The following is a 25,512-nucleotide window of genomic DNA, read 5'->3' on the forward strand; positions in this document are numbered from 1 at the left end:
GAACTTATAAATTAATATGTATTTTATGATCCACTTTGAAAAATAATCATGTATGTGTTACTAAAATTCCTATGATCATACATATAAAATGCAAGAAATTTTGTTTTCCACATCTACTCAAAGGTGACAAAATACTGCTCTTAATGATACAGTATCCTCTTCAGAAATAAATTATGTGCTTAAAATCTGTTATGCCATCAAATGCATATCTGTAATACAGAGTCATCTGGGACTGAGTATAGCATAAACATGCCTTAAAAATTATGATCCAATTCTCACTGTTATTTATGGTAGCTGTCCATTGAATCCAATGGAATTTGATGTCACCTTAGGAACAAAGAAATTTTTTACTTTCTTTGGAACTATGGAACTGCAAAATCCAAAAGCAATCTTGCTTGTCAGGCCACCAGGGAGAAGGTTGTCTGGAAGAAGCAACAGCTTTGTAAACTCTTTTTCAGTAAACTATTTATTGAAAATAAATATTCAATATTTCAAAAAATTATTGAAATAAAATCTTGTGCCAAGCCCTTGACTGAAGAGGCAGAAAAGGGGGACAAAGAGATTGTATTAAACCAGGAGGTTCCTCATTCTCCCTAAAAGATTGTGAGTGTCACTGCCTAGAACAACTTAGGTGGGCTTTTGTTTTATCCTCCAGCATCATGATGGTTCACAGCAACAACTGGACAAGTCTCTTGAAAAAATCACACAATCGAGCAATTTGAGGATTTAGATGTAGTGTCCACGTGTTGACACATTAAAGATGTGTCTAGGGTGAATCCTGCACTCCAACCTGTAAAGAGTCCCAAATCCCAGCTAAAACTACATGAAGTTGGGTTGACAATACTTTATAGATGATTTTGCCTTTTGGAGATATATTCAGCAGTGGCGAAACATATATTTTATGAAACGGCCTTATTCTTTTTTGTGGATATAACTCCAAACCTAGGCTGCGTGCACAATGTGGTTATTATGTCCTGTTGAGAAGTGTATTACACAACGGTGTTGGAAGGAGTAGCTGTAATGGGCCATAATGCTAGAAGTTCACAGAATTTCCTTCTGTTTCCTCCTGATCTGTGTTGCTTACATCTTGAATGATATTTTAGTTTCTTGAACTGTGAGTCAGATTGGTAATTTATATGCTATAGAGCAAACATGGCAGAAGTTGAACTGTTGGATCACATCTTGGCTCTGTATCTCTGCAACAGCATGAAGACTGTTCATCTTTCTCGTTTTGTGCCCCAAAGAGAACAGGCTTGAGCTGAAACATGCTAAAGAATGCATGCGTCTCAGCAGAACAAACACATTTACACGGAAGGTCACTTTCAACCAGCTCATGCTTCTTGGAAATAGAAATCTGGAACTTTGGGCCAAGATCACAAGGACAAATAGAAAAATCTAGCAGGAAGCTGGCTGCAGAGGCAAAATAAACTATGACTGTGGATTTTGTCAAGCAAACTTGTGTAGCTTTTCCACTACTTCAGCTAAATGTGATATATGACAGCTTAGAGCTTGTAAATTGGGCTACTCTCTTTCAGATGCCTCCATTCTGTTGCTAGAACATTATTACATTGTTTTGCCAATAGCCTAATAAGCACAAGAAATGATACAAAATAGAAGATAGAAGTTGCACACTATTTTTTTAGGGTGATTTCTAGTTTTAAGCCACACTGGAGGCAATTTGCCCAGAAATCTTTGCACTAACACAGCTGATGAAATAGTCTAACGACTTGCTACAAACCCCAGTATTTGGAAAGTTGCTATTGCTTTCTGAGAAGGTAAGAATGGTCATTTAAAAAAAGGAAAAAAAAGGCATGAAAGTATCTGAAAGCTGCCCTTTTTTGTATTAAGGAATATCTTGGTTTTAAGCATATAAATTCATAGTGTAACCCTAATGGCAATGCCTAATTTTCAGATAATCCAAGGTGTGTTTGGCTCGCGTAGCAGGGGCAGGTTCATTATTGTGTTGAAGCTGTTGCTTCAGCCCTCTAGTGGTAAAAGCCATTAAGGCACTAGAAGTGCAGACAATTTTGATGTCCTACTAGTACAGCGGATTTCACTGTGAAATAAAAACCCACTGGGTGATTTGCAGTTACCATATATGACTACTTCATGGCTGGAAATTTTCCCAATATATTACATAAAGATTTATTTAGTTCCTCCATCCTCCCTTTCCTGTCTAAAATCTGGTTTGTTTTTAATATTAGCAACAAGATTAAAAAAAAAAAAAAATCTAATAAAAATCCACCCAGTGGCAAACACCTTTTAAATCACAAAAGCAATGATATTCATATGAAAAATCTCTTTTTTTTTGGTATATCTGTGGAGAAATTTGACAGTATCGAATACAGTTCTTTTAAAAGTAAATGGGGGTGCTTATCTTCTTCCCAGATATTACAGGAACATCTGTTCCTTTGAATTCCTGTACTGCTCCATGAGTTAAATGCAAAGGATCCCAAAGGAATTCAAGCCATCTGTCATGTTACACAGACAGAAACGCACCTAGCTCTGGGGGTGAGCTGGAGTAACAATTCTCTTAGTACACAAGAAAGCTATGTAACACTTGGTGAGTGGGATGCAATTACTCACAATGAAATTTAGCCAAGGATTGCAGCATATTAGCCTATCTTTTATTAATATGATGGTTAATGATCTTTTATATCATTAATCTATCATTATTTTCTTGTTCCATTATGTCCATCATTGGACTGTTTAACAGCTTAGGCAAGGCTTTTATGCAAGGATCAGTTTGGTCTTAGTGACAGTCAGGTCTCTTTTCACTGCATGAAAAACCTTGAGGGAAATGTACAAATTGAAGCCTGTATTATGGTGCCATTTTATTGCTACAATTAGAAAATCGGAACCAGATTTTCTAAAGCTGCAGAAGTCCTTTCTTTTCTGTTGACTTGTCTCTTAATATTTTTTTCAAATGTATTAAGAGAAGTTTGGGGAGGAATTTTTGTTGATTCAGATCACAGGTCACACTGATATGAACAGGGTTTTAATCTATTATAGACGTTCATTTGCTAGGAGAACTGTTAAAGAGATACCAAAGGTAACTTCAGATACATCATTTGATCAAGAAACTATTCCTGGTGGGGGAAAACAGTGCTATACAACTCGTAATAGATATTTGGAAAATAATTGTGCTTAGTACAACAGGGAACTGACATCTGAGTTTGCGGGCAGACTCTTGGACTGCAGTCTTGGGTCTGGGATTGATATTACAGCCTGAATTTGTCACTCAGTTTCTCCATGCCTCAGGTTTTTTGGTTATGAAAGAGGGAGAATAATCCTTCTTTAGGACAAATATTGATTTGTCAATAGACTAAATTAAACCAAAATACATAAAAAGCTGTGTAGGAAGAATGTATGGCGATTCTATTACATGCGAAGTGATTTCTCTAAGGAGAAACAAATACACAAAACTGTAATTAGTAAGCTATATCCACAAAGTATAATTTGCTAGTGATACAGACAGCCAACACATTTTGCCTTCACCAGTAGACTCTGCCAGAACACATTCCAGTGTTCTAAGGACACTTGTGTATTTTCAACTGCTATACCATAACTTTTCTATGTAGAAGGATATTGAGGCAGTGTGTATAACTGTAGCAAAAAATAAATGAGGAGGAAGCATTTGTATTCAGTTGATGTTTGGGGCTAGTGGAGTCTGTAGAAAGTGATTCTTATGCTTTCCCAAGAAAGAACCATGTTTTTCACTGAGGAGGCTTCCATTCATCCCATATTTCCTTCTTTAGTTTTATTTCTTGACAAGCTGACGACCATCACATGAATTCAAGACTGAATGTAATCACATTTCATCTCTTAAATTTTCTTGGAATCAGCCTTATAGAATTGTCTCCAGTCTGGATCCAAAATAGGAAAATAAGGAATTGGGGGGTGGGGTGGGGTGTGTGTTCTTATATCATAAGTTTGCATTTGCATCAGATAATACTAATCCAAGCTAGCAATGCCAGCATATCTTCAAATGACTAGTATTTTAATCAAAAGAGTCCCATAATTTTATTTATAATATATAATCAAATATTGCTTGTTCTATGAGCACCAGAATGAATGCATCTGGCTCCCTGAGGCTTCCTGTCTTCAGTAACCCTAGTCTTCTACTACCCCCTCCTCACAGCAGGCCCTGGTCAGGATCTATGAGAACCCCAGTCCTCCCCTGCATGTTCCGTAATGCTTTCCTGTCAGCATCCTTGGTTCCCGTCATGTCATCAGCATGCCTTTTCCCTCTCCCTCATCGTCTCCCTTCTATTTGTCTTTACAAAACTGCTTTTGGTAGACTATTTTTCTGAAAATTGTAGGGAACTCTTAACTCCGGCGTTTTTATGTTTCTGGCAAATTTGACCAAAATAGGCTCAAAACTGATTAAGAAGGGGAACGGACACAAAAATTAATGTGTAAGTCTCATTCCATTAGAAAATTGGACTGAAACAATCAGTGTTAGATGTTGTTGTGTTTGTTGATCTCATGTTTCATTAATAGCGGAAGTTATCCTTGATATTACTTTATCTCTTGAGAAACAATTCCTTTGCTTTCTGTAAACCACAAGGCGCTCCCCTCTTTTATACGACAAATACTTAAGAAGTACTAGATACCTTCTTCGGAGAACACGTCCATGGATTTGAAGGCAGAAAAATCCAAATGTTCTTTTTCTTACCACAAGATACAAAGCAAAACCAAAGACTGTAAAAGGTTTTGAGGGAATCTGAGCACAGAACCGCTATTCCTGTTGGTTTCTTGAATATGTAAGATGTTCCTTCTCTCCCGGAAACATTAGTGCAGCACATAATTCATGATGACAGGAAAATCTCTGCTTTATTTTAGGGCACTGCTAATGAGCTCAATGGTGATCACATTGTGTTCCACAGGGCAGGGGGGAAGATCGTTGTATCATGTAGCTAGCTTTAGGCCAAAGCACTCAACCCATCCATTCCAAAATATCTGTGATCTCTAAATGTAACTAAAAATATCAAGTTCTTAGTTCATATCCCTTTTCTAAATGTCACAGGAAATGCCCTCAAGCTTAGGCTTCATGTGCTTTTCATTTTAATCCGGTGTTTAAGTGTAAATATTTTATATCTATTTTTTCTTATTTGTTATAAATAAATCACCACAGATCTGGTGGATTAACTACTTGATTCCACTAGAAGAAGCTGTGGCTCCAAATGCATTGTGTAGTGCCACAGGGTGATACTAGCTTTGACAGCTACACTGCAGTGGCACCGCCCTGGCGCGATCAGGCTATACAGGCACAAACTGAAATGGGTGGAGTGCTTCTGGACCCTTATTTAGCATCTTCATTTTATATGTAGATATACCAGATAAAGGACAGGCACATCCACACATTCAAGAGCATAGTTCTGATTCACTTCCACGTCTGTCCTTCCCCTTCCTTCCCAGGTTCCTCTGGATGTAGTTAGCCATAACTTCAAATGCTTCAAGAAATGCCTCTGCCTTATTCAGGTCCATCTGGGTCAAACTGAGCTCCTTGATTCTTGTGTGACTCAGTCTCTCTGGGACCAGTTCTGATGTCTTTAGCTATTCCAGGGTTTCTCCTTCAGGGGTGGTGAACTTTAATTACATATTTAGTGGTCTATTTACAAGACTTGGAAGTTCAAACAGTTCAAAAGACTTAAGTTGAACCTTCAGCCCTTACCAGGCTCAGGGTTTCCTCGTCTGTCTCTTAAGTTGGCATTTTCATCGTGAAAGCTAGGACAAGCTTTTTTTTCTTTTGGTTTTCATCCCAACAGCCCTCACCTTAGCAGCTGATATCTACTGGGCCTTCACCATGGACTTTTACTGCGTTATGTCTAATTATTACAACTCATTCTGTAGTTGAGTCACTTTCTGGCTCTCCTTGTAGCGAAGATTTTCTGTCTGCTTCCCTTTTCTACCCAAAGGGCACTGTTTTATAGGCAGTTCTTAACTGTCTTTTTTTTCACAGCTGGAGAAGTGATGAGTATTACCATTAGTGCTATCTCTGTATGCTGTGGTGTATGATCTATGAATCCCACTCTGTTTGCCAAAGAAAAATACTAAAGTATAGATAGAAAGCTTTTATAAGGCAATGTTACTTATTCTCTGGTTTAGTGCTACAGAAACTTCTCAATCCATTAGAAAAATAACAACTTAAAGGAGGAAAAAGACAAATGTCAAAGTCTCTGCTTGGGCTGTATTCCTATCCAACTCGGCAGGAGGCATCTCTCTGCAAAATATCAAGAAAGAAATTCAGCATTTGGCCTGCTCTATGGAACTAACTTTAATGTGCACATTGCATTTTACCAGTGGTCTATCTTTAGCGGAGAACCCTTCCATACACAGTTTCAGATCCTCTACGCTCTCCTTTCAGAAGTGATGCCAGTTCCTCAAAAATTCTCTTACCATTTGGTTGTTCTAAAGCCCTGTTGATGAATAGGTATTTCTTAGATATTAAGCCTGCTTTATCCAAGAAAAATATGCAATACACTACAGCCAAGCAAAAATCAAGACTGAAATGTGTATAAATATGTAAGAAAAGGTAGGCTACAAACACAGTTCTATTGCTGTTTGCCAGATGTCCTGAGATCACACCCTGGGGGGCTGCAGCTAGGTAATTAATTTCTGCAACACATAACTTGTTAAATTTAGTTGTTTGTTTTCTTGTTCTTTCTCACTTCATATTTCCCTACAGTTCCAAACTGTAGGTCTTAACTTTGTATATAATTCCAATAAAATCGCTGGGGCTATTTCCAGAACAAAGGATCTAAATTTTCTTACAGTGATCTGAATCATGCCATATGTTTTCTGTGCAGATCATTTTTTTTCCCCTTATCATGATAGACTGACTTTTAACTCAGTAAGGAAGGTACTAGTTGTACCTATTTTTGTTTTGTTTTATTTTGTTTTGGAGTGATGCATGTGTCCAGTAACTGGTCTGAGACTGCCAATTCATTCACACCTAGCATGTTGTTATATACTCCTTTTTTTTCTGGATGTCTTCTGCTTTGTGAAGGGCTGAACCCATCAGAAACATTACAAAGGCTAGCTTTTGTAGCCTTTGGAACAACAGGGTTCATGATGGTTTTTTGACTTTCTGTTAGGGTTAATCATACAATAATCAAAGCTCTGAAATAAATGCATGTCCCCAAACTGAATGGCTGGAAAGCAAGTAGTCCCCAAAAATCCATTCTGTCAGTCATGTCTTCTTTACTTCCAAATTCTCCTTTACTACGAGGCCCCCATGGCTTATGGAAACACCTTTCCTGGAGTTAGCTTATCTTTAATAAAAATCTCTACTGAATCCATGAGTTCAATCAGTCTCATATTACTGAGTCACTCTTGGTGGATTGAGTTGGTCTTCTGCTTTCACAGACAAATTTCCTTGGCAGGCTGCCAATTTCTTTCAGTTTATGACAAGAATATTAATCACTTTCTGAATGGTGCATGCTCCATCATCAGTGCACATCATAAATCATTGAGAGGTACTTTTGCATCTGGTTAACATTACACCTAAGAGCTTCACGCAGCGCACGCTTTCCTGGTCTACATGGGCATCTTTCCTTCACTCATGTCTTCTACACTGACTAGTGTTCTCCAGAAGGCTTCATAAATTGATTGCTTGTCTTTCAAAAGCTGCCCTGTACCGTCCAGCACTTCTAGTAGACTTCAAAATGATCCTCGTTAATCCTTCTTCACTGAAAGGATGGGTGACCAATCAGACAGACTGAAGGAGATGGGAAAATATGACCAGTGAGGGAAAAAGAGAGCAGGATTCTCTCTTAAGTCCATGTGGGGCACAGGGGAGGTCAGATAGTGTGAAAAACAGCCCAGGTTTCTCTACTCAAACTCAATATCAAGGAATATGACCTTAAATACAACAGGACTTTCTCACGAGTGCTAGCATTTTTGCAGGAAATCTCACAACAATTCACATTCTGGAATTGCTTTCCCATACCACAGGCAGGTTATCAACCCGAAAGCAGACCATAACTAGGCGTTTTGGGGGGGGTAAAGGGGGTTTCTGTTTCACATATATGTTCCTTTTTTCCAAAATACTGCATGCTTCATCATTCCATGCTTCATCTACTTCATTTCCCTGTAGTAGGGTAACAAGCAGTTTACAGATCCAGTGGTTCCCAGCGTTTGAATGAATGTCTATCAGAAGAAGTGGGATGGCAAATGTACAGGACAGCTGAATCACCTTCTTCTCGAAGTTTTTTCTTAGTTAAATCCTTGTTATTTCACAAAAGGTTAGAGGGACATAAATAGGAAAAGATCACCTTCAAAATTAAAATAATTCTAAACAGTTGCTAAACATTTGGACCCAATTCTGATACCCTTAACAAATACTTGGTGAAAGTGTAACTTAATCGGTTTTTCTGCTAGTAGCTACTCCAAGAGAAATCAGGCTCAGAGGTTCTTTGTTCTCTGTGCATCAGGAGAGAAGACTGAGTAAACTGAGCATGTGCAAAAACTTTTTTCTTCTTGATTACATTCGAATACCTGATACTTCTTAGGCTTTTTATTTATGAATTGGCCTGAGATGAGTTCTCCAGCTAATATGAATGGGCCAATAATCATATATAATCTGTCTGATATTATGGCCACATGACAACTCGCACATGCCAGTAGGTGAAATACAACCTGAATGTGGCAACTGGTAATTCAGTCTTGCAGAACAAGATGGAAGATCAAGAATTGCAAGAAGTAGAAAACTTTTTGCCTTTGATGATAATGAAAAACAATGAAAACTTCCACTCTTAATATTTTAAAATAGTCTCAAAAGCATACTTAACAACCATTTAGAACATTTTGTATGATTTAAAGCTTTTTCAGTTTAAAAACTGTCCACATAGAAGTTTGTTTTTCATGAAAAAATCTGATTTTAGAAAAATTGGGTTAACAACGAGGAAATAAATTAAGGGAATCATTTCATTTGCCAAAAATGGTGGGTTAAAATGTGCTAACTCCTTTCACTGGCATTTTTAATAGTACATCACAGAATATTCAGGGTTGGAGATATTGACAATTGCGGTGCCTGAAGCCATTTTGCATGATCCCTGAAGCTGCCCAAATCAGTAGTCTTTAGAATAGAAGCATGAGTGTCAGTATGTTTCCTACATATATGGTGTGATCCCATCTTGGGAAGTAGATGGGGCTTTGATATTGATTTCAATGGCAGAAAAGTTTTCATTTCTTCAGCTAATAATGTGGGAGGCTGGAGTTATACTGGTTATACCGATGCCCTCTATGCTGAGTTTTCTGATTTGTGCCATTACAAAATGAGGAAGCTGCTCGGATAGCAACGTCTTCTTAAAAATCCCCACCGGCTGAGAAGCAGAAGAAAGGATTGATGCAAGTATTTAGGCTGTGTGCTGCGATCTTCAGAAAGTATCCACCCACCCAGTGGGTTTCCTGGCAGTAGGCCACCATGCTCTCGAAAAGACACAAGTGTTTCTTCTCAAGGGTAAAGGAAAACAAAAAATGATCAGAGTGGAATACCTACATTTGGTGACTTTATTCCTGTTAAAAGGAAAGGAGGGCTTTATTTGTCAGCATGCTGATGCTGGTGCAGTTAACAGTAGCAAATACCAACGAAGGGTGGTAAGCAGCCAGAAACTGCACAGCTCAAGAAAAGGGGGAGCGTTGGAGAGGTGAAGCTGGAAGCTACGTAGATGCAACAACTAGTGGTGGTGTTTGGACACGTCTGAGCACTGACAATGGAGGTGACTGGCACACTGGTCGGGGTAGTCATTGTCCATACAGGAAGGCAAGTCAGAACCCACCGCTGTTTGACACCCTCAAGGATTTCAGCGGCTGCATCAGGGCCAAATAGTGATCCACGCTCCGACACGTGACAAAAGAGATGTTACTGTAGTAGGAAACACAGTAAACTGTCCTGGTTATCTTGCAAAAAACATCTCAAAAGATACAGTGCAGCTGGCAATCAGAAAGGGAAGGGTTAGAATCCACATGGCTTCAGCTGAGACCAGTCTGCAAGGGAAAATCATACTCTCTGAGTCCGGCATTTCCCCTGGAAGATGAAAATCCAGATAACAGAGATGTTCAGTCAGCCCCACAGATGGGATGAAGAAAAAGTCCCTGGAAGAAGAGTCCTGTGAACAGCGTCCAAGATGGTATCTGCATTCCCACAAAAATCTGTCTCTGTTTTCTATCCAAGTGCAGAGACATAAAGCACGATGTTTCCACTTTACGTGACAGACGTCTCCTCTCTGCGTTACAGTTAACATGAACATCTTGTGATTGCCTGTATCATTTTTGCCAGTTCTGAGAAGAGATTTATGATGGGACTGTCTTAATTTTTTTAGGTGTTTGACATTTTAGTGACAAATCACTACGGTCTGATCAAAGGCATTAAAATTGACAGAGGAATTCCTGCCTACTGCTTTGAGTTGGCCATATCAGAACACCTCCAGACCCAGCTGCTGTTCCAGCATGCTTTAAAGAGCAACAAGGAATACATTCTTCAAAGCCAATGATCCCATATCACTTGCTTTTCTTATGGTAAATAATATCAACCCTTTTGCACGATAGAGGTTTGATTATAAAGTTTCAGAATGACTGAGAATTATGTGCATTTGTATGCCAAATATACACCAAACGATTGGCATTTATTGCAGAATGAAGAAACTCTCCAAGGTAGCCTTATAGGAAGTTGTAATTGTTCTCTCCACGAAAGAAACTGCAGTTACCTTGCTTAGCATTTGCCCCATCCTCATTAGACACCCTGAGCTCTTTGGAAAAGCGCTTGCTTCTGTGACTGTCTTTGTGCCAGGTATGAGTCAGGTCCCTACAACGACAGACGCATGAACAAATCACTGACGAGTGGTGTGCGCCCAGGAGAAGGCGAGGCTGCTCCACGCGCAGGGAAGTGTCTGGTTACGCTGGATAGACATCTGAAGTAGAGTTTATCCTACCACTGAAAGTGAAGCAAATGCTCCAAATGATTTCTTTGCATTTAATTTCTTCCAGGTGCAAAAGAAAAGGAAAGCCTGCTTTTCCCTTCCCTGAAGAATCAACCTCTTGGATGCCCCATTTCAGTTCCCGTATTAACTGCTAATAAAATTGGCTGCTGTCTCCTAGGCAGGGGAGACCTGCTGACAGACTAGCATTTACATTTAAAGGCTTCTTCTACACATCTGAATATTAACAAGTCTCCATAGCAGTTTCTCTACATGATCCGGCTTCAAGCCCGTCTGGTGCCTCAGTTTTTCTATCTTCTCCAGTTCATGAGCCCTTACACTTCCCTTTATTCACTCTCTCCCTTTTGAAGATAAAGTCGTTAATAAGGACTTCATAGTCTCTTGCTAAATTCAGTTCCCTCTACATGTTCAGCAGGTAACCCTAGCACTGTGAATTTACAGTAAAAGTACAGAGTAGGTTTCTTTCTGCTTTGATTTCCTGTACCCATGTCACCTCCTTCAGGTCTAATCACAGTAGTGACCCCATTAACTAGATCATCATCTTTTTACCAATCCCAGAGAGAGTACCTTCGTTTGATGAAAAAGTTGAATGTTGTTCATTGGTACGTGGTGAATTGGCATATTGTGGCATCTTCTAATTAAAACACGAGTCATAGTGACAGGCTGGGTGTAGCCACAGAATCATTTGCTATTTTCACATGGAGTGCCCAGCAACAAAAATATGATAAAAAAGCATTGAGCCACTTATTGCTTACCATAAAACATACAGGATCTTGTTGTTCCTTCACTCAAAACATGAGACTTTTCTACTTAGAAATCTTTGTGAAAAAAATCCCTTTATGATGATATATCAGACTGTCCCATTAAAAAAAAAAGAAAAAGAAAAATGTAGAGGGCTGGAATGTTTGTCTTTTCTGAAGGAAACACCCCTGACACACCCTACATGATCATCTCTTGTCATTTCTCTGGCCTGAACCTACACACACCAGCTTCAGTGGAGTTGAAGTGGCAGGAACCATCATTGCCGCAGAGTGCCTTGAGTTCTTGGCTGAGATACAAGGAATATTTCTTGAAATGCTCACGCAACGTGGCGTCATCACGAATATCCTACTTCCCAGCAAAATTGTCTATTGCCTGATGCGTGCCCCTGCACACTCTGCAGCATCTTGGAAGGATGATCGGGAGGCACATGAATCTCACTTCTAGCTGAGAAAGTGAAACCCATGCAAGGATGCTGCTGTCAGCAGATGAGTGGAAGTGTGACCTGGCACCTAGGATTCGGTGTTGGGTACTTCTGCCACATGGTCTCACGGACTGCTGCTGAGGAAGGCAAAAAAGCTGTCGTGACACAGAGGCAATCCTATGTGAAAGGGCAAAGCAGGGAATCCTTCCTGATGGCAATGCATTAGCAGCTTGCTTAGAGCAGCATGAAGCCTAGACACCTTAAAATTAACAGATTGCCATTATATGGTGCACTGTATGGAAATCTCTTGGCCCACCTATTTCAGCCGGGTTTTTTTAACCTGGATCTTTGTTAAGGGAAATGTTGAAATCTTAGCCACGTCTGAAAGTAATAGTACAATCTCTATCAGTACAGACAGAGCCAGGATTTTATCTGAAGAATAATATAGATGCCACAACCAGAAAACAGGCTTAACTGTAGCATTACTGTTTGCTGACACTCTGCTAATGGGCTAACATCAACAGAAACGTTTATTTGAGAGAATCTGATAGCAAAACTGTCTGTTGTGATGAGGTTGTAACGTGGCAGAGAATCCAGCCTTTCTATCGGTTTTCCCTAATAAAAACTTCTGTCTGGGGTATTTTTATTCCTTTTTGAAAACTTATTAAAAGAGCCAGCAAGCGTGCAGCACGTGCTTCTTGAACATTGGTTTCCTATTACATCGCACCAAGCACTAGCCGAGATCAATTAGTAAAAGCCATCAGTGTTGAAGATGCATGGAACTAAGGGCCATCAGAGACAGAACTTTTCCACCATGGCTTTTCACTGCTGAGGATGGTATGGTTCAGATATACTAGCAACATCAAGCATTTCGAACCTACTGTGGTATGGAAGGGACAACATAATAAAAAGGCACATTTATTTAATGCCTCTTGCCTACCGAAATAGCTAGGATGTCCCCTACATCTTTCAGTACCGAAACTGAAATGCTGAATAGCGCTGGATGTTTAGAACACCCAAGGACGAAGCTAGGTCAGCCAGTAATTTAAATACAAACGTGTTTCTGACTAGCTAACAGCACTGATTTGTTGAGGAGTTGAAAAAAGAATTAAAAAGAGTCATACCCTTACTAAATGTTTCAGACTGACTCATTTCTGACTGAGAAAGCATAGTCACTAATTATTGCAGCAGAATGTGCATATGCGCCGTCCAAAAATTGGTACGGCTGCTGAATTTCACATCCTACTCATCTCCCAGCAGATTTCTCGGTACACATGCTTACATAAAAAAAAAAAAAAAAAACAACCAACTTCCTGAGCTGCATTTGAATGATGTAAGTGTTGGGTAGAGACAACTGATTATTTAAAACCAGAGCAAGATTTAAATTAGCTATTATTTTTTAAGGATGCCAAGACTATGCTGCAGAGTTGTTGTGACCACCCTGAACACACAGGAAGACAGGCAAGAAATAGTAGCTGTGGCTTAATGAAGTTACGAAGTAATTCAAATATTTTGGAAGTTATTTTGTTATTATTCATGTGATAATGATCATAATTTTTTTCCCTTCGCCTCTTTCCATCTGTTTAGGGAAAGAAGGATTTTCATTTCTAAATGAGTCCTTTGTGAGGGCTGCCTTTGCCCTCTCTTGGTACGATCTCTTCGCCACACCAGATGTTAGGAACCCTGACCCCAGCCCCTGCGTCCCTCAGCCGTGCATCGTTCTACATCTCCTTCCAGTTACAAGCTGGGCTCTCGGACTGCAGGAGCTGCCATCGGTACAGTTGTGCTGACCTCAGTGTATTTCTGGTGCCATGTTTAAGACGTTATTTTCAGAAACACTCATTTTCTTTTAATTTTGAGCATTTTGAGGAGCATTAGACAAGATTTTATTTGTTGCAGAGCCCACATGTCTGAAACAGAGATGAATTCTGCATACTTCAGATGTTGGGATATCATTTCCTCCACATCTTGCTGTTCTTTTCCACTGATCTACTAGTGAGCGGGTTACGTATTTTTCTACTCCTGTTAAGACAATGTATTTTAAACCAGTTTGATTGCGATGCATGTGTTCAAAACATTTCTTCTATTTCAGTGCTCCCTACCATTTTTTGCATAGAATAAACATGGACTTACTTTTAGAAAGACCCTTTAATCTGGGTAGGTGAAGACACTGATCAAATTAGATGCCTCTCCTTTTTTTCCAATGCAAAAAGTACAACCACCAAACTTTGGTGCATCTCTTCATTTACTGCACAAGATAAATGAAAGAATTAAGACTTTTGAAGGGTAGCTACCATTTCTGATCGTGGGAAGAGCCAGGTACGCTCCGGGATTTGCGAATGTCTCGCAAGTTGCCATGCTACTCTTTCTTATATTATATAATTGGCTCTAGATGAAATTGTACCCCCAACTAAACTTGATTACCCATTTACCACAGGCCTCAATGGAGGCAAGGTTTAACCTCCAAGAGCAAAGCTTGAACGCACCTGAAAAGTTAACACTTTCATAATACCTAAATATCCCCTATAACCTGCATAGCAACAGCACCTTTGTCTTTTCTTCCTCCTTTCCCACTTTCCTTTTGCTACCACTTTCTTCTCCATCTTTCTTAATGCTTTATTTTTCCTTCTGATACCAAATTAAGTAACCTGTTCCACGTAATTAAGTAACCTGTTCCACCTCAGTAATCAGCACAGCAGTAGGAGCATAATACAGAATTACACCTTGTTTTGTTCTTATCTTTTTTTTAATATAGATTTGTTTTATTCATCTCACACATTTCCTTCATTTGATTATTGCTATTGCATCTCTCTTAATTTATCATTTCAAAGTTACAAAGGAAATAACCTACCAAGTCTGGCAGGTGACCCTGTTCCCAGAGAAGTTCTGATAACATGGTATAACAGGAGTGAGAATATGCTGATGCCGTCTACTGAGAGCAAGTCCTAAACTTGAATCCAGATTCTCTGTGATTTAATCCAAAGCCCTACACTGGTGTCAGAAGTGAGTTTTAAGAAAGAGTAAAAGATGTAGAGGTATCTATGAACAGTAAGACTGTACCAGTCCCTTGGAAAAGCTTTAGCTCTGCCATATTTCCCAGGATATGTGCTCAAAGCTATTTAAGTGCACGTATGTGAACCACTTGCGTTGCGTGTGAAAACTGCGTGTGTGACTGACTGAGAACTTGAGAAGTCACCTCAGGTCCTGGCATCACAAGAATAAAAACTGTAGCCAGAGAATGACGGGAGAAGCAGCCTGGCTGAAAATGAATGCGTGTTAACATACCGTTTGTACCATACCTAAAGGAAGATGAAAGTGCTGAGCCTTTTTCACTGAACTGAGGTCTCCTAATGCAGGGACTGTGCAAACCTGTTCCCTCATGGGCTATCACACACTCATGCCATCTCGGTCTATGTGCATTGCCTACAATATATGCAGAACTTAGTACAGGTTTTCCTTGGTAACTCCTTCTAAAGAAAATGTATGAAGACAGAAAAGACAGTTACCCAATGTGATTATCAAGTGGAAGATGGCAGTCAGGGGCTTTCTTCAATAATCTCAGTTAGAAACTTGCAAAGTTACAACTGCAGGAAATCTAGATACAGCATCCAAATATCCTGCAATGAGTTGCAGAAATCTGTATGAATACTTTTCTCCATGAGGCTCTCCGGGCACTTAACTTTTAATACTTCAGCTCCTCTCTGAGTTCTTGGAATTTTCAAAAACAAGTTGACAGCACATTAAAAATAAACACTTCTTTATTTGCCAGATCTAGATCTTATTAAATGTACATATATAAGTTAGCTGAATGCAATGTTTAAAAAAATTATTCCAATGCTAGTGTATCATGTAAATCAGCAACATACTTAGCAGACAAAAATGCCACTCATTACATAACAGTACAAGTCAAAACAAGCAGTACATATAGAACAGTAGGAAAGTCCATCTATTTTCACTCCGTTCTGTTCTTCTCAAACTAATAGTATTACATAAAAAAGTAAAAGCATAATAACAAAATCTTCTAGAAAAAACAGTATAGTGTCTTATAGTGGCAATCTTATCTTGCAGTCATTTGCTTAGAACATACCATACTAAATCTTTCCAAGGTAAAAATACTAAGTTTTAAATTGAGGGAAAAAAAAAAGTAAAAATCCCTGATTGTATTACACTTGAAAGGCCAATTTTCTTTTTCTAACTGATTCTAATGAAGCAATCTACTGTTGCTTAAAGTAGAGTAGTTCCAACAGAGAACTATCTTCACTTTGGTTAAAGGACACTTTTAGATACTTATATTAAACACATCAAAACAAAATATTCCAACAGTAACAATAAGCACATCCCCAAACCGACCAGTTCATTTGTCTTATTTTTGTCACTTTCCAAGAACACTTCAGGAAATGTATACGTATGTGAACCATTATAATCCTAATCATACTAATAATCTTTTGTCAAAATACTGCTTAATGACAAGTAAAGGCAAACTCTTATGTAAAGAGGTGTTAGACTTATTTTGTTACATGATGTTAGCTCTTAATATGACAACACATTCTTTTTTCAACAGTTTCTATATATGAAGAAGTAATGCTATGAAGTGTAATGATATATTTTAAATATACATATATTTATTTTCAAATAAGCTGATCCCAGATTTTTTTCCACTTTCTACTGTATGATACAACATATGCAAAACATCTGTTTGTATAGCATTAAATAGGAAGTGACCTCAAAAAATAAGTTGGAAAGAAGCAAGAAGTAGGGATCAAAACATCAATTCAAATTCAGGGTCTGCCTGCAGAGCTTCCGCATATCAACCTTGTATCTGAAACTAAGGTATCTCCTTGTTTTCCTCCATCTTGCTTTTAAATAGCATTAGTCATTCACAATACATCTATTTTGCTGACATCTTTTCAAGTGTAGTATATTAGGACACTTTATTACAGGACCTGAAGAAACTCACGTTTTGTAAGCAGGAATAGTGCACCTAATGCTGAATTTTCAAATCTGTTTTCAGCTTCAATCAGATTGTACATTTTGCATAGAAATATCGTTTTGCATCTCATCACCTTACCGTTTGAAGCAATTGTTTGCATTGCTAACAGTAAAAAACCTGTGAAATCTAAATTAAGCAGTTTAGTTAACAGTATATGTGTGAGAAGCAGCAAAGTGCTTGTGTTGTGTAAATTCTGGTGTCGCATATATAATTATGGTGACTGATACTCTTCTTTGGCTTATACATTAAGCAGCAGAGCTAATTTATTTATACATGCATTCCTCCAATAAATCCATTGCTTCAAATGTATCTGAATATTCAAGAACATGGTCAGTTCATCATGAACATGAATTGCCAACATACTTGATTTATCAAGCAAACTTACAGAAGGAAGCTGAATAACTTACAGTAATGAGAAATGTACATCTGCTTCAACTCCTTGACTGACAGCCAAACCACGTGATGCTTGTTCGAGGTAGGCACTTCAATGTGAAAACCTTTGCTAATAATGACAGTTCCACTCAAGACATTGATTTAAAACTCTGCTACAACATTAAGGTTACTAGCCAAGTATTCCAAGATGTAGGCTAGGTCTGCTAAGACAAAATACAGAAACCTTAAGTTGTGGATCTAGTAAACAGTACATCACTTGGCTGATATGGAATACAAATCTGTATTTTTGTGTGTATACTTGCAAGGAAGTATAACTTTCAAAGTGCAAATATAGTAAAATTTCTAATCTCTCTAGCTAGTGTAGTTCAGCACGAGAGAACTCAACAGTCCGGTGTTACTTTATCTAAGCAGTCTCGGTATGAACTGCTCCCCGTGAACAGTTCACATAGTACTAAAACAGAAGTGTGCCAAGGCAGGCATGGTTTGGCTAACACTGTACAGCTATGTGTGCAGGTTCACAGTATCACGATGCCTGGAAGCACACTTTGGAAATACTGATTTCCACATAGTGATCATCTTCACATCTTTTGCCAAACGCAAATAAACAAGGCACTAAGCATGGAAGTGTTGATATGTTTTAAATATACAGCAAAATCATAAAAATGCCTAACTGCTTCAAATTATAAAATGAGGGCACATTCATAAACAGCTGGTAGCTACTTTGCACAAGTAGTTATTACATATTTATAAACTTGATAACTGTAGAAAAGCCCCATGACAAAACAGAAAAAAAAAATCCTTCTTAAAGATTAAAAAGAAAAAAAACCAAAACAAAAACCCCAGGCTCCTATGTATAAGGAAAGTAACAATGTAAACAGAGATTATTTGGCATGCTTAAAACCTTTTGAATACAAATCCACGTACAAACCATCTGGCTAGATCAATTAGTATGGCAGTGCAGCTCCCAATCCACTGCACTGTGCAGTCATACTCCATAGTGTGCATCAAGTACAGACACACAGCTTTAGCCCTTTGTTGGCATTCACAGAGAATCCAAACAAAGAATCCAAATGAAGAAGGACCTTTGGCCAAAACTAACATCACATATGGTCTTCCAATGGCAGTTTTTGAGATTGAGAAATAAATTAGCTGGACTTCTCCAAATTGTATACACCTTTTCAAAAAACACTAATTAGATGATTCCACAATATTTGCATTTAAAGACCAAACTCTTTGGCAGATCATATCTTTATGAAAATAAATTACGGATTCTTTTTTCCTTCATTAGTATGTATTAACTGAAGACTGCGCCTATAAATAATTCCAAGTGGAATTAAGCCAATATATCTTTAAAAATCAATTCCTTCTAAAAAGTGTATAGAAGTTCAAAGCTGCAAACAAATGTTTCATAAGGACTAATGGATATTAAAAAAAGCCCCAAACCCTAACCGCTGTATCAGGAGTGTTCTCCTGTTTAAATGATCATGTCATAACAATAATAATTCTCAGCATTTTCCACAGCAGGAGTCCTCTATGATATCCTTTTCATTCAGCTGGGATACAGCCTGGAACTTTGCATTTAGCAACAGAGGGAGGGCTTGGTGTTAATGACATTATCATATCCTGTGAGCCCTTTGAGGGTAACATTCCCTATACTGGGAATCCGAACTCTAGGATTACAAGATTACACTTATTATTCAAAGTGATGGGTAAATAGAAAACAGTGCTGAAGTCATACAGTTAAGTAGATTTGCTAAACCTAGAATGCTCAGTAAGACTTTTTTTAAAGTCTAAAATCTTTGGACTGAAAGCAAAGGGTTGAAACTGTCCTATAGTTTTCAAGATGATGCATACTGAGCAAACCACAGATAAAAAAAGCTAAAATGAGCTAAATCCCAAACAGTTGTTTTTTCAACTACATTGCTCTGGATAACTCCATCCTCCCTTCTGTGGCGATGAACTCCTTTTCCGTGGCTCGTTTATCACCTTGACACAGTCTCTCCTTCAGTTTTTCAAGTTCATACTCATGGAGGATTTTCTGTGTTAAATATTTTTCACGTTTTATTTTGGCTTTCACATCTGCAGGGACATCAGGAATCATCCATGCTACAAAGAATTTGACGATGAATACAACATGCTAAAAAAAAAAAAAAAAAGGAGAAATGTTACAACTCATTACCAAATGAAACTCCTATTGTCTTATCCAACCCCAAATAGATGAATCTTTTTTCCACAAACAGAATACATTTCATTTGGCTGTCCTGGAACAATACATAACAAAATAATGTGTATCTGAGATGTGCACAAAGATTAAAAGACTTCCTTTTATGCAGAAACTTTAATTCTAAACAACTTATGAATTAACAAACCCAAGAGGAAAGTGTCAGGTTCTGAATCCCTAGCACCACTTTCTAATACCACTATGTTGTTTCTTAGAAAATTCATATGGCCGTGCTGAAAACACTATTGAGAACTGATAAGATACAGTAGGAGAAGTGGTAAGAGCAGCACTTTAACAACTCCCTTTTTCCTTCAGAACTTGTAAGACAGTGTCTTAATACTGAAGTGCCAGTTATCCAAATTATTGATTTAGCTATTTTGAGCCAATATACATCACTGCAAAATGCTTTCTGGATTTTGAATACAGTCATCTTGCATACAGCTCTTGAATGAAACCAGTAGGAGTGAAAGTGCTAGTCCTGGTGCTTCATGTCTCTTCCATCTGCATAAAGACCTTTTTTATTCTACTGTTTTATTTTGATCAAATTTAGCAGCTTCCTCAGCTGTTTTCACTGTTCTTACTTGGAGGTTAACACCCTGAAGTTGAAAGACTTAGTTATAGGAATCATTTAGGACATGAGTGTTTTGTATTACTTAGGGAAGGCACTATTTTATACTCTCAGCAGAGTATATTCTGTTTTCTCTAACATTAGTAACTGCCTAGAGAATCGATACGGCACCGATTTCGCAAGGAAATTTTGTAGGGAACATACCTCCATAATAATTATAAAGGCCAGTTTTGCAGCAAGAATGTGCCAGAACTGCATAGTGTGTAAATATTTCCTCTCATGATCTGGAGGATATCGATAGTCTCTGTACCTGTTGGACAGAAAGACATGCAAAGGTGAAATGTCATATTCAGTCTGAGACAGACTACAAGCTCAGTGACACTTACAGGCAAATACAGCTGTCATTTAAGGAACCTTTTCATCTTGTTTTAAATGGTCTGTTTCCTTTTGCAGAAAAAGGTTGCCTCTCAATTTGTTTCTGTCTTATGTTTGCTTAAACAACCTCACATTCACAGCAACAGAGATGAGGATGTGTGAGAAGTGAAATTTTGTACATAGGTTACTTTTTTTTCAGTCCATGATCAAATAATACAGGACAGAGTGATGGAACGTATCACACAGTAACGGACAAGTATTGAATAAACGTGACAGATTATGGACTGGACAGATGCAGGGTTTAATGGAAGGACAGCCTTGAGTATGTGTTTTACACTCACATGTAGAAGTAGGATAAGACTCCTGGGCCTTTAAAGCTAAAACATTGTACAAATGTAGCTGCTTCTTAAAGTGTTGGGTTTTTTTTTTGTTCGGTTCATTTGTTTGGGGATTTCTTTTTTTTCATCAAATCAGTACTTTTCTTTTACCACAGTCTTCTCCAAAGTTGTTTCTCAATTCTTCTAGAACCTCCAATGCTGCTTCTAGCAAGAAAGGACTATTTTTTTTAATGAAAGCAGCATGGCCCAGATCCTTGGTGGTATCTAGCATAATAACAATTGGCTTTTAAATACCATATCTCATTTTCAGCTTTGGAATCTAAACATCCCCCTAATGATACTTCCTTGCTCACTTAGGCACTGCAGCCAAAAAAGCTTTGAAAATATAGGCTGAATTTTGCAACCTTAGGGATGTAAATCTCCTCCATCACTCAAAAATCAATAGTTTAAGTAAAAAACCCAAAACCAAACAAAAAAAACCATTAGCAATGAGGCGCTCTTAAACAAGAAAAAGGTGATTTTTTTCCTTACTGGCATGATCTCTTACCATCTCAAGCACTGCCTTGCTAACAGCCTAAATATTACCTCTCACACTTTAGAACGATGAGAATGACATCATTTAATTTCTAGTGGACTACTTGGATCTGCATCAACTTTTTACGCTGTATTCTAAGGAAAGCAAGAAAATACTTATTATTACACCAATACCAACCTGCATATGACAAAGTTTTCCGGATTCAGTTTAGGCTTGTTTCTGTCAGGAAAATCTGAGATTTGAAACACTGACAAACTATTGTTTATGTACCCAGACATAGGTGAGTCTTCATTTTCAGAATAAGCATAGTAGTAAACTAAACGAGGAATCATATCTGATGTGAATGCAACAATAAAAGCCTGAAAAAGAAATTGGAAAAAGAAATTAAGGAAGTGGCACACAATATTTGTAAGCAGATTCATAAAAGGGTTTTGGTACTGTGACTCTGTGGCATAACCCAGGATCTTTTAAGCAAGGATGAGCAGCATGGTTAGGGCACTTCACCTTGGAAAAGATGCTGACTGCAGCCTCTGCTGCAAGGACCAGCACTCAGTGAACAAAAATATGTGAATAGTCCTTACAAGAGGCACCAAATATCCCCTCAGACCACACTGTCTTCTACCTGTGATAACAGCACTCCTTAGTGAAAAAGGAGATGTGGTTTTGAATTCTTGTGAGGAAGGATGAACTCGAACCCAGTGTGTGATCACTTCGTGAAAGAAGGGGAGCCATTTTCTCCAGTTGTATTTAAAAAGGAAACAATGGCTACCAGCACATTTTGCCTGGAAACTTGAGATACTTAAGATGCTCTGGTACCTTGCTAATTAGGCAATACCTGCAAGTGGGCTTGTTGCCTTAGACACTTGCAGATCTGATACTGTTTATTACTCTACATTAAAAAGAGGCAACTCTTTTGCTCAGCAGTCTGCTTTACATTATATTTAAGGTGAAATACTAGCACAGCATTTAGTTTCCAGATCATAAAAGGTACTCTGAGCCACCTCCCCCATAGGGGCATCCAGAAGCAGTTGAACGAGCAGAATTCCCACAGAACAGGCCTCAGAGTGACAAGACAGAAAACGTCATCTGGCTGACAGAGTTAATCCACGACTCCTGTCCCCTACAGTCCCCTCTGGGCAATCAGTGTGCTTCATCAGACTAAGCTTCAGGCTGGCTTATGCCATTCCAAACCACTGGAAAACACAGACAAGTGAATGAACAATTATGGTCCCGTGAAATGTGCATTTGAAGCTGCATGTTGTCAACGTACGGACAAGCCGAACCACCCAAATGCCTTCACCACATCGCTGTAGGGTAGCATGTGATAAAGTGAATACTACTGATGAAGGAGAAAAAGCATCAGCTGATTTTTAAATCTGCAGATTCTGGGTACATGGAAGAATCAAAGTTGATATAGCACCGTTTACGTACTTACATTAGTGACAACAGACAAGATGGCCATTCCGTTCAGGATTTCTTGCCAAACTCCTATGCTATGTGCTTTCGCAGCCACAGGTCTCCTGTACTGAGTGGTTAACTTCCAGGAGTCTACTCGAATCTCCAGGATATTATTCATCAGAGCAAGAAGGGGAGCCAGGGGAAAGGACGCCACAAAGAGAGTAATGAATCCAAACTGAATGACTGCAAGGGAGAAAAGAAAAGTGCCAAAAGCTGTCCCAATGAAAGTACCCTCAGGGTGACAATGAAACACGCAGGTTGCTACTCACAAACAAATGGCAAACTTTTGCCAGGCTGCACAATTCACCTCCAGCCCTGCCCTGAGCTAAGCGACAACCTGCCCCAGCCCTAAGACTTCTCCAGTCTCTTAGGGCTGCCATTCAGCAGCACTCAAGGGAACGGGGCATTCGGGTGCCGTCAAATGATGCTGCCAGCAGTGCCAGATACTAATTCTTTCATGGTGTTGCAGTTCTCCTCTCATGAACGGAACATAACTGTAGGGGAATGGGAATGTACTCATACATCAAGTTTCTGAATTACCAGAGAGAAACAAAAACAGGCTAGTTATTCTCTCCTGCAGTTTGTACGGAGCAAGCCCATTCTCCTTCTACTTATCGGCTACACTCCTAAATGAAAAAGAGAAAATACTTTCACTTATCACAAGCTTACCTCCACCTATTGTTATTGGTTCAGTCAAAATATTAATAGCGATTCTGTATGTAATAGTTCCACTGGGGAGCCTTAACATTACTTTAACAATTGCAAATAAAATACACAAATGATCCCTTTAGTTATTACCAAAATGAAATGTCTCTTGGTACAGAATGTGACAGTCCTCAGTGCAGAGCCAATACTGCCACTGTATTTTAAAGATAGGAAATAGAACATCTTGTCTGGTTTAGGCAGTGGATAAAAATAAATTCCCACACACCAGTCACCAGCTCTTCCATGATTTCAGTGACGAGTTCTTCATCTTAGACAAGCAACAGAATTCCTACTAGCTTAGCAGTCCCAGGACAATGCTAGAGCGTACTGGTTCAGTTCTGATTTAGGAAGAGCAAGGACATCTATTAACGGGCATGGCTGACAACACTGATGGTTTTTAGCATACGAATTTCACAAGATCACAGTCCTGTATGAAATATCATGAAGTGTACGAAGTGACAATAATACAGTTGCAAAGCTCTAGGCAATAATTATTTTTGTACAGATAAAACAATACAAGGGACCACTTTTCAACAAATTTTGTCCTTCTAAGAGACAAATACTGATTTTTTGTTTTAGTCTCTTTTAATTTTAGTTTGGCTTCAATTTCTAGTTTTAGTTTCTCAGGTTTCGTAAAGTGATTTCATGTGCTGACCTGTTCACGGTTACTTTTGAAAAATCCTATTCTGTTGCTCATGCTCCCTCTGCTGGTCTACTGGACTGTATCGAAGCACTAATCAGGGCAAAGCTAAAACTAAACTGATTCTTTCTGATCCAGTTCGTAGATCTCGTATCTGCAGTACCCATCCTCACAGGATATTTGGCACTCATCCCATACTTACAACTTCCACTGACATCAGCTGAGAACATGCTTGGGAACAAGAACAGAACAGACACTGAGACAGCTGGCTGCACCAAGAATAATGTTCCCCATTCAAATGAGGGAAAACAGTCTTTGCAGCGTTTCTGTGAAACTCCCCGCAGTCTAAGATGCAAAGGCAGCTTTTTTTTTTTTTTTTAATCGGGCTGACCTATTTAATGATTTCCAGCAGTTAACTGTCTACTGTTTACCAGATGAAAGTGGTGGCATCAACCCATAACAATTAATTGAAGCTGTTGTTTTAGAAGTGTCAGTACAAGGTGTCTTGTCCTCAATTCCAAATGTGTATTTTTAAACTTACCCATTTCTAGATACTCATAGAATAGGCCTAAGGCTCCAAATATCTGCAGATCATGGTCTTGCTCCCAGCGACTGTATAAATTTTCTGGATTATTTCTGGCTTTCCGGCGTCCCCACCAGTTACAAATCCAGCTGTATATGCAGAAAAAAATTAACAATGAGAGAAGCAGATCAAGTATCCCTTTCTCTAAGCAAGCTCCTTGTTGCAACATGCTTTTACAAGAATGGCTTTCAGAAAAAGAGGCCAAAAGCCTCTATAAAATGAGTCTACTTGTTAGAATTTGTACTTAATTTACAGAATATTGCTTGGCTTCTTCATATGGCAATACTTGTTATCAGAATTTCCAAGAATTTCCTCTGTCTATAACACGGACATCTCAGTGTAAGAGATAACTTACGGTACAACGGCCTCTTGGATATTTCCCCAGATCTGTTTGCCAGCCATGACTATGGTGAGCTGTGTCGTCAATTCTATCAAACAGCCCGCAGGATCACACTGGCAGAGACAAAGTGGGGGTTAATGGACATAAATAATGGACGTTACCCAGATAAACTATATTATATGACTGTATAAATGAAAGAAAGGAGTTATTAAAACTTGTACTTCATTTTCACTTGGACTG

At 38.7% G+C, this 25,512-nt stretch overlaps 1 protein-coding gene across 7 annotated transcripts in view; it reads right to left on the reverse strand.

Moving 5' to 3' along the window:
- Positions 1 to 15,866: 15,866 nt before the first annotated feature.
- ANO5 (anoctamin 5) overlaps positions 15,867 to 25,512 on the reverse strand; it is a 60,922-nt gene continuing 51,276 nt past the window's right edge. For all 7 annotated transcript variants that reach the window (XM_075048222.1, XM_075048221.1, XM_075048225.1 and 4 more), the window contains 6 exons: positions 25,288 to 25,385; positions 24,891 to 25,021; positions 22,982 to 23,187; positions 21,724 to 21,905; positions 20,503 to 20,608; positions 15,867 to 19,646 (listed from right to left, as the gene is read on the reverse strand). In XM_075048222.1, the coding sequence (XP_074904323.1) occupies positions 19,425 to 19,646; positions 20,503 to 20,608; positions 21,724 to 21,905; positions 22,982 to 23,187; positions 24,891 to 25,021; positions 25,288 to 25,385 (945 nt within the window). In that variant the 3' untranslated portion in view covers positions 15,867 to 19,424. The remainder of the gene's footprint in view (positions 19,647 to 20,502; positions 20,609 to 21,723; positions 21,906 to 22,981; positions 23,188 to 24,890; positions 25,022 to 25,287; positions 25,386 to 25,512) is intronic.

The sequence above is a fragment of the Buteo buteo genome, chromosome 16 (assembly GCF_964188355.1).
Source record: "Buteo buteo chromosome 16, bButBut1.hap1.1, whole genome shotgun sequence".
NCBI classification, from domain to species: domain Eukaryota; kingdom Metazoa; phylum Chordata; class Aves; order Accipitriformes; family Accipitridae; genus Buteo; species Buteo buteo.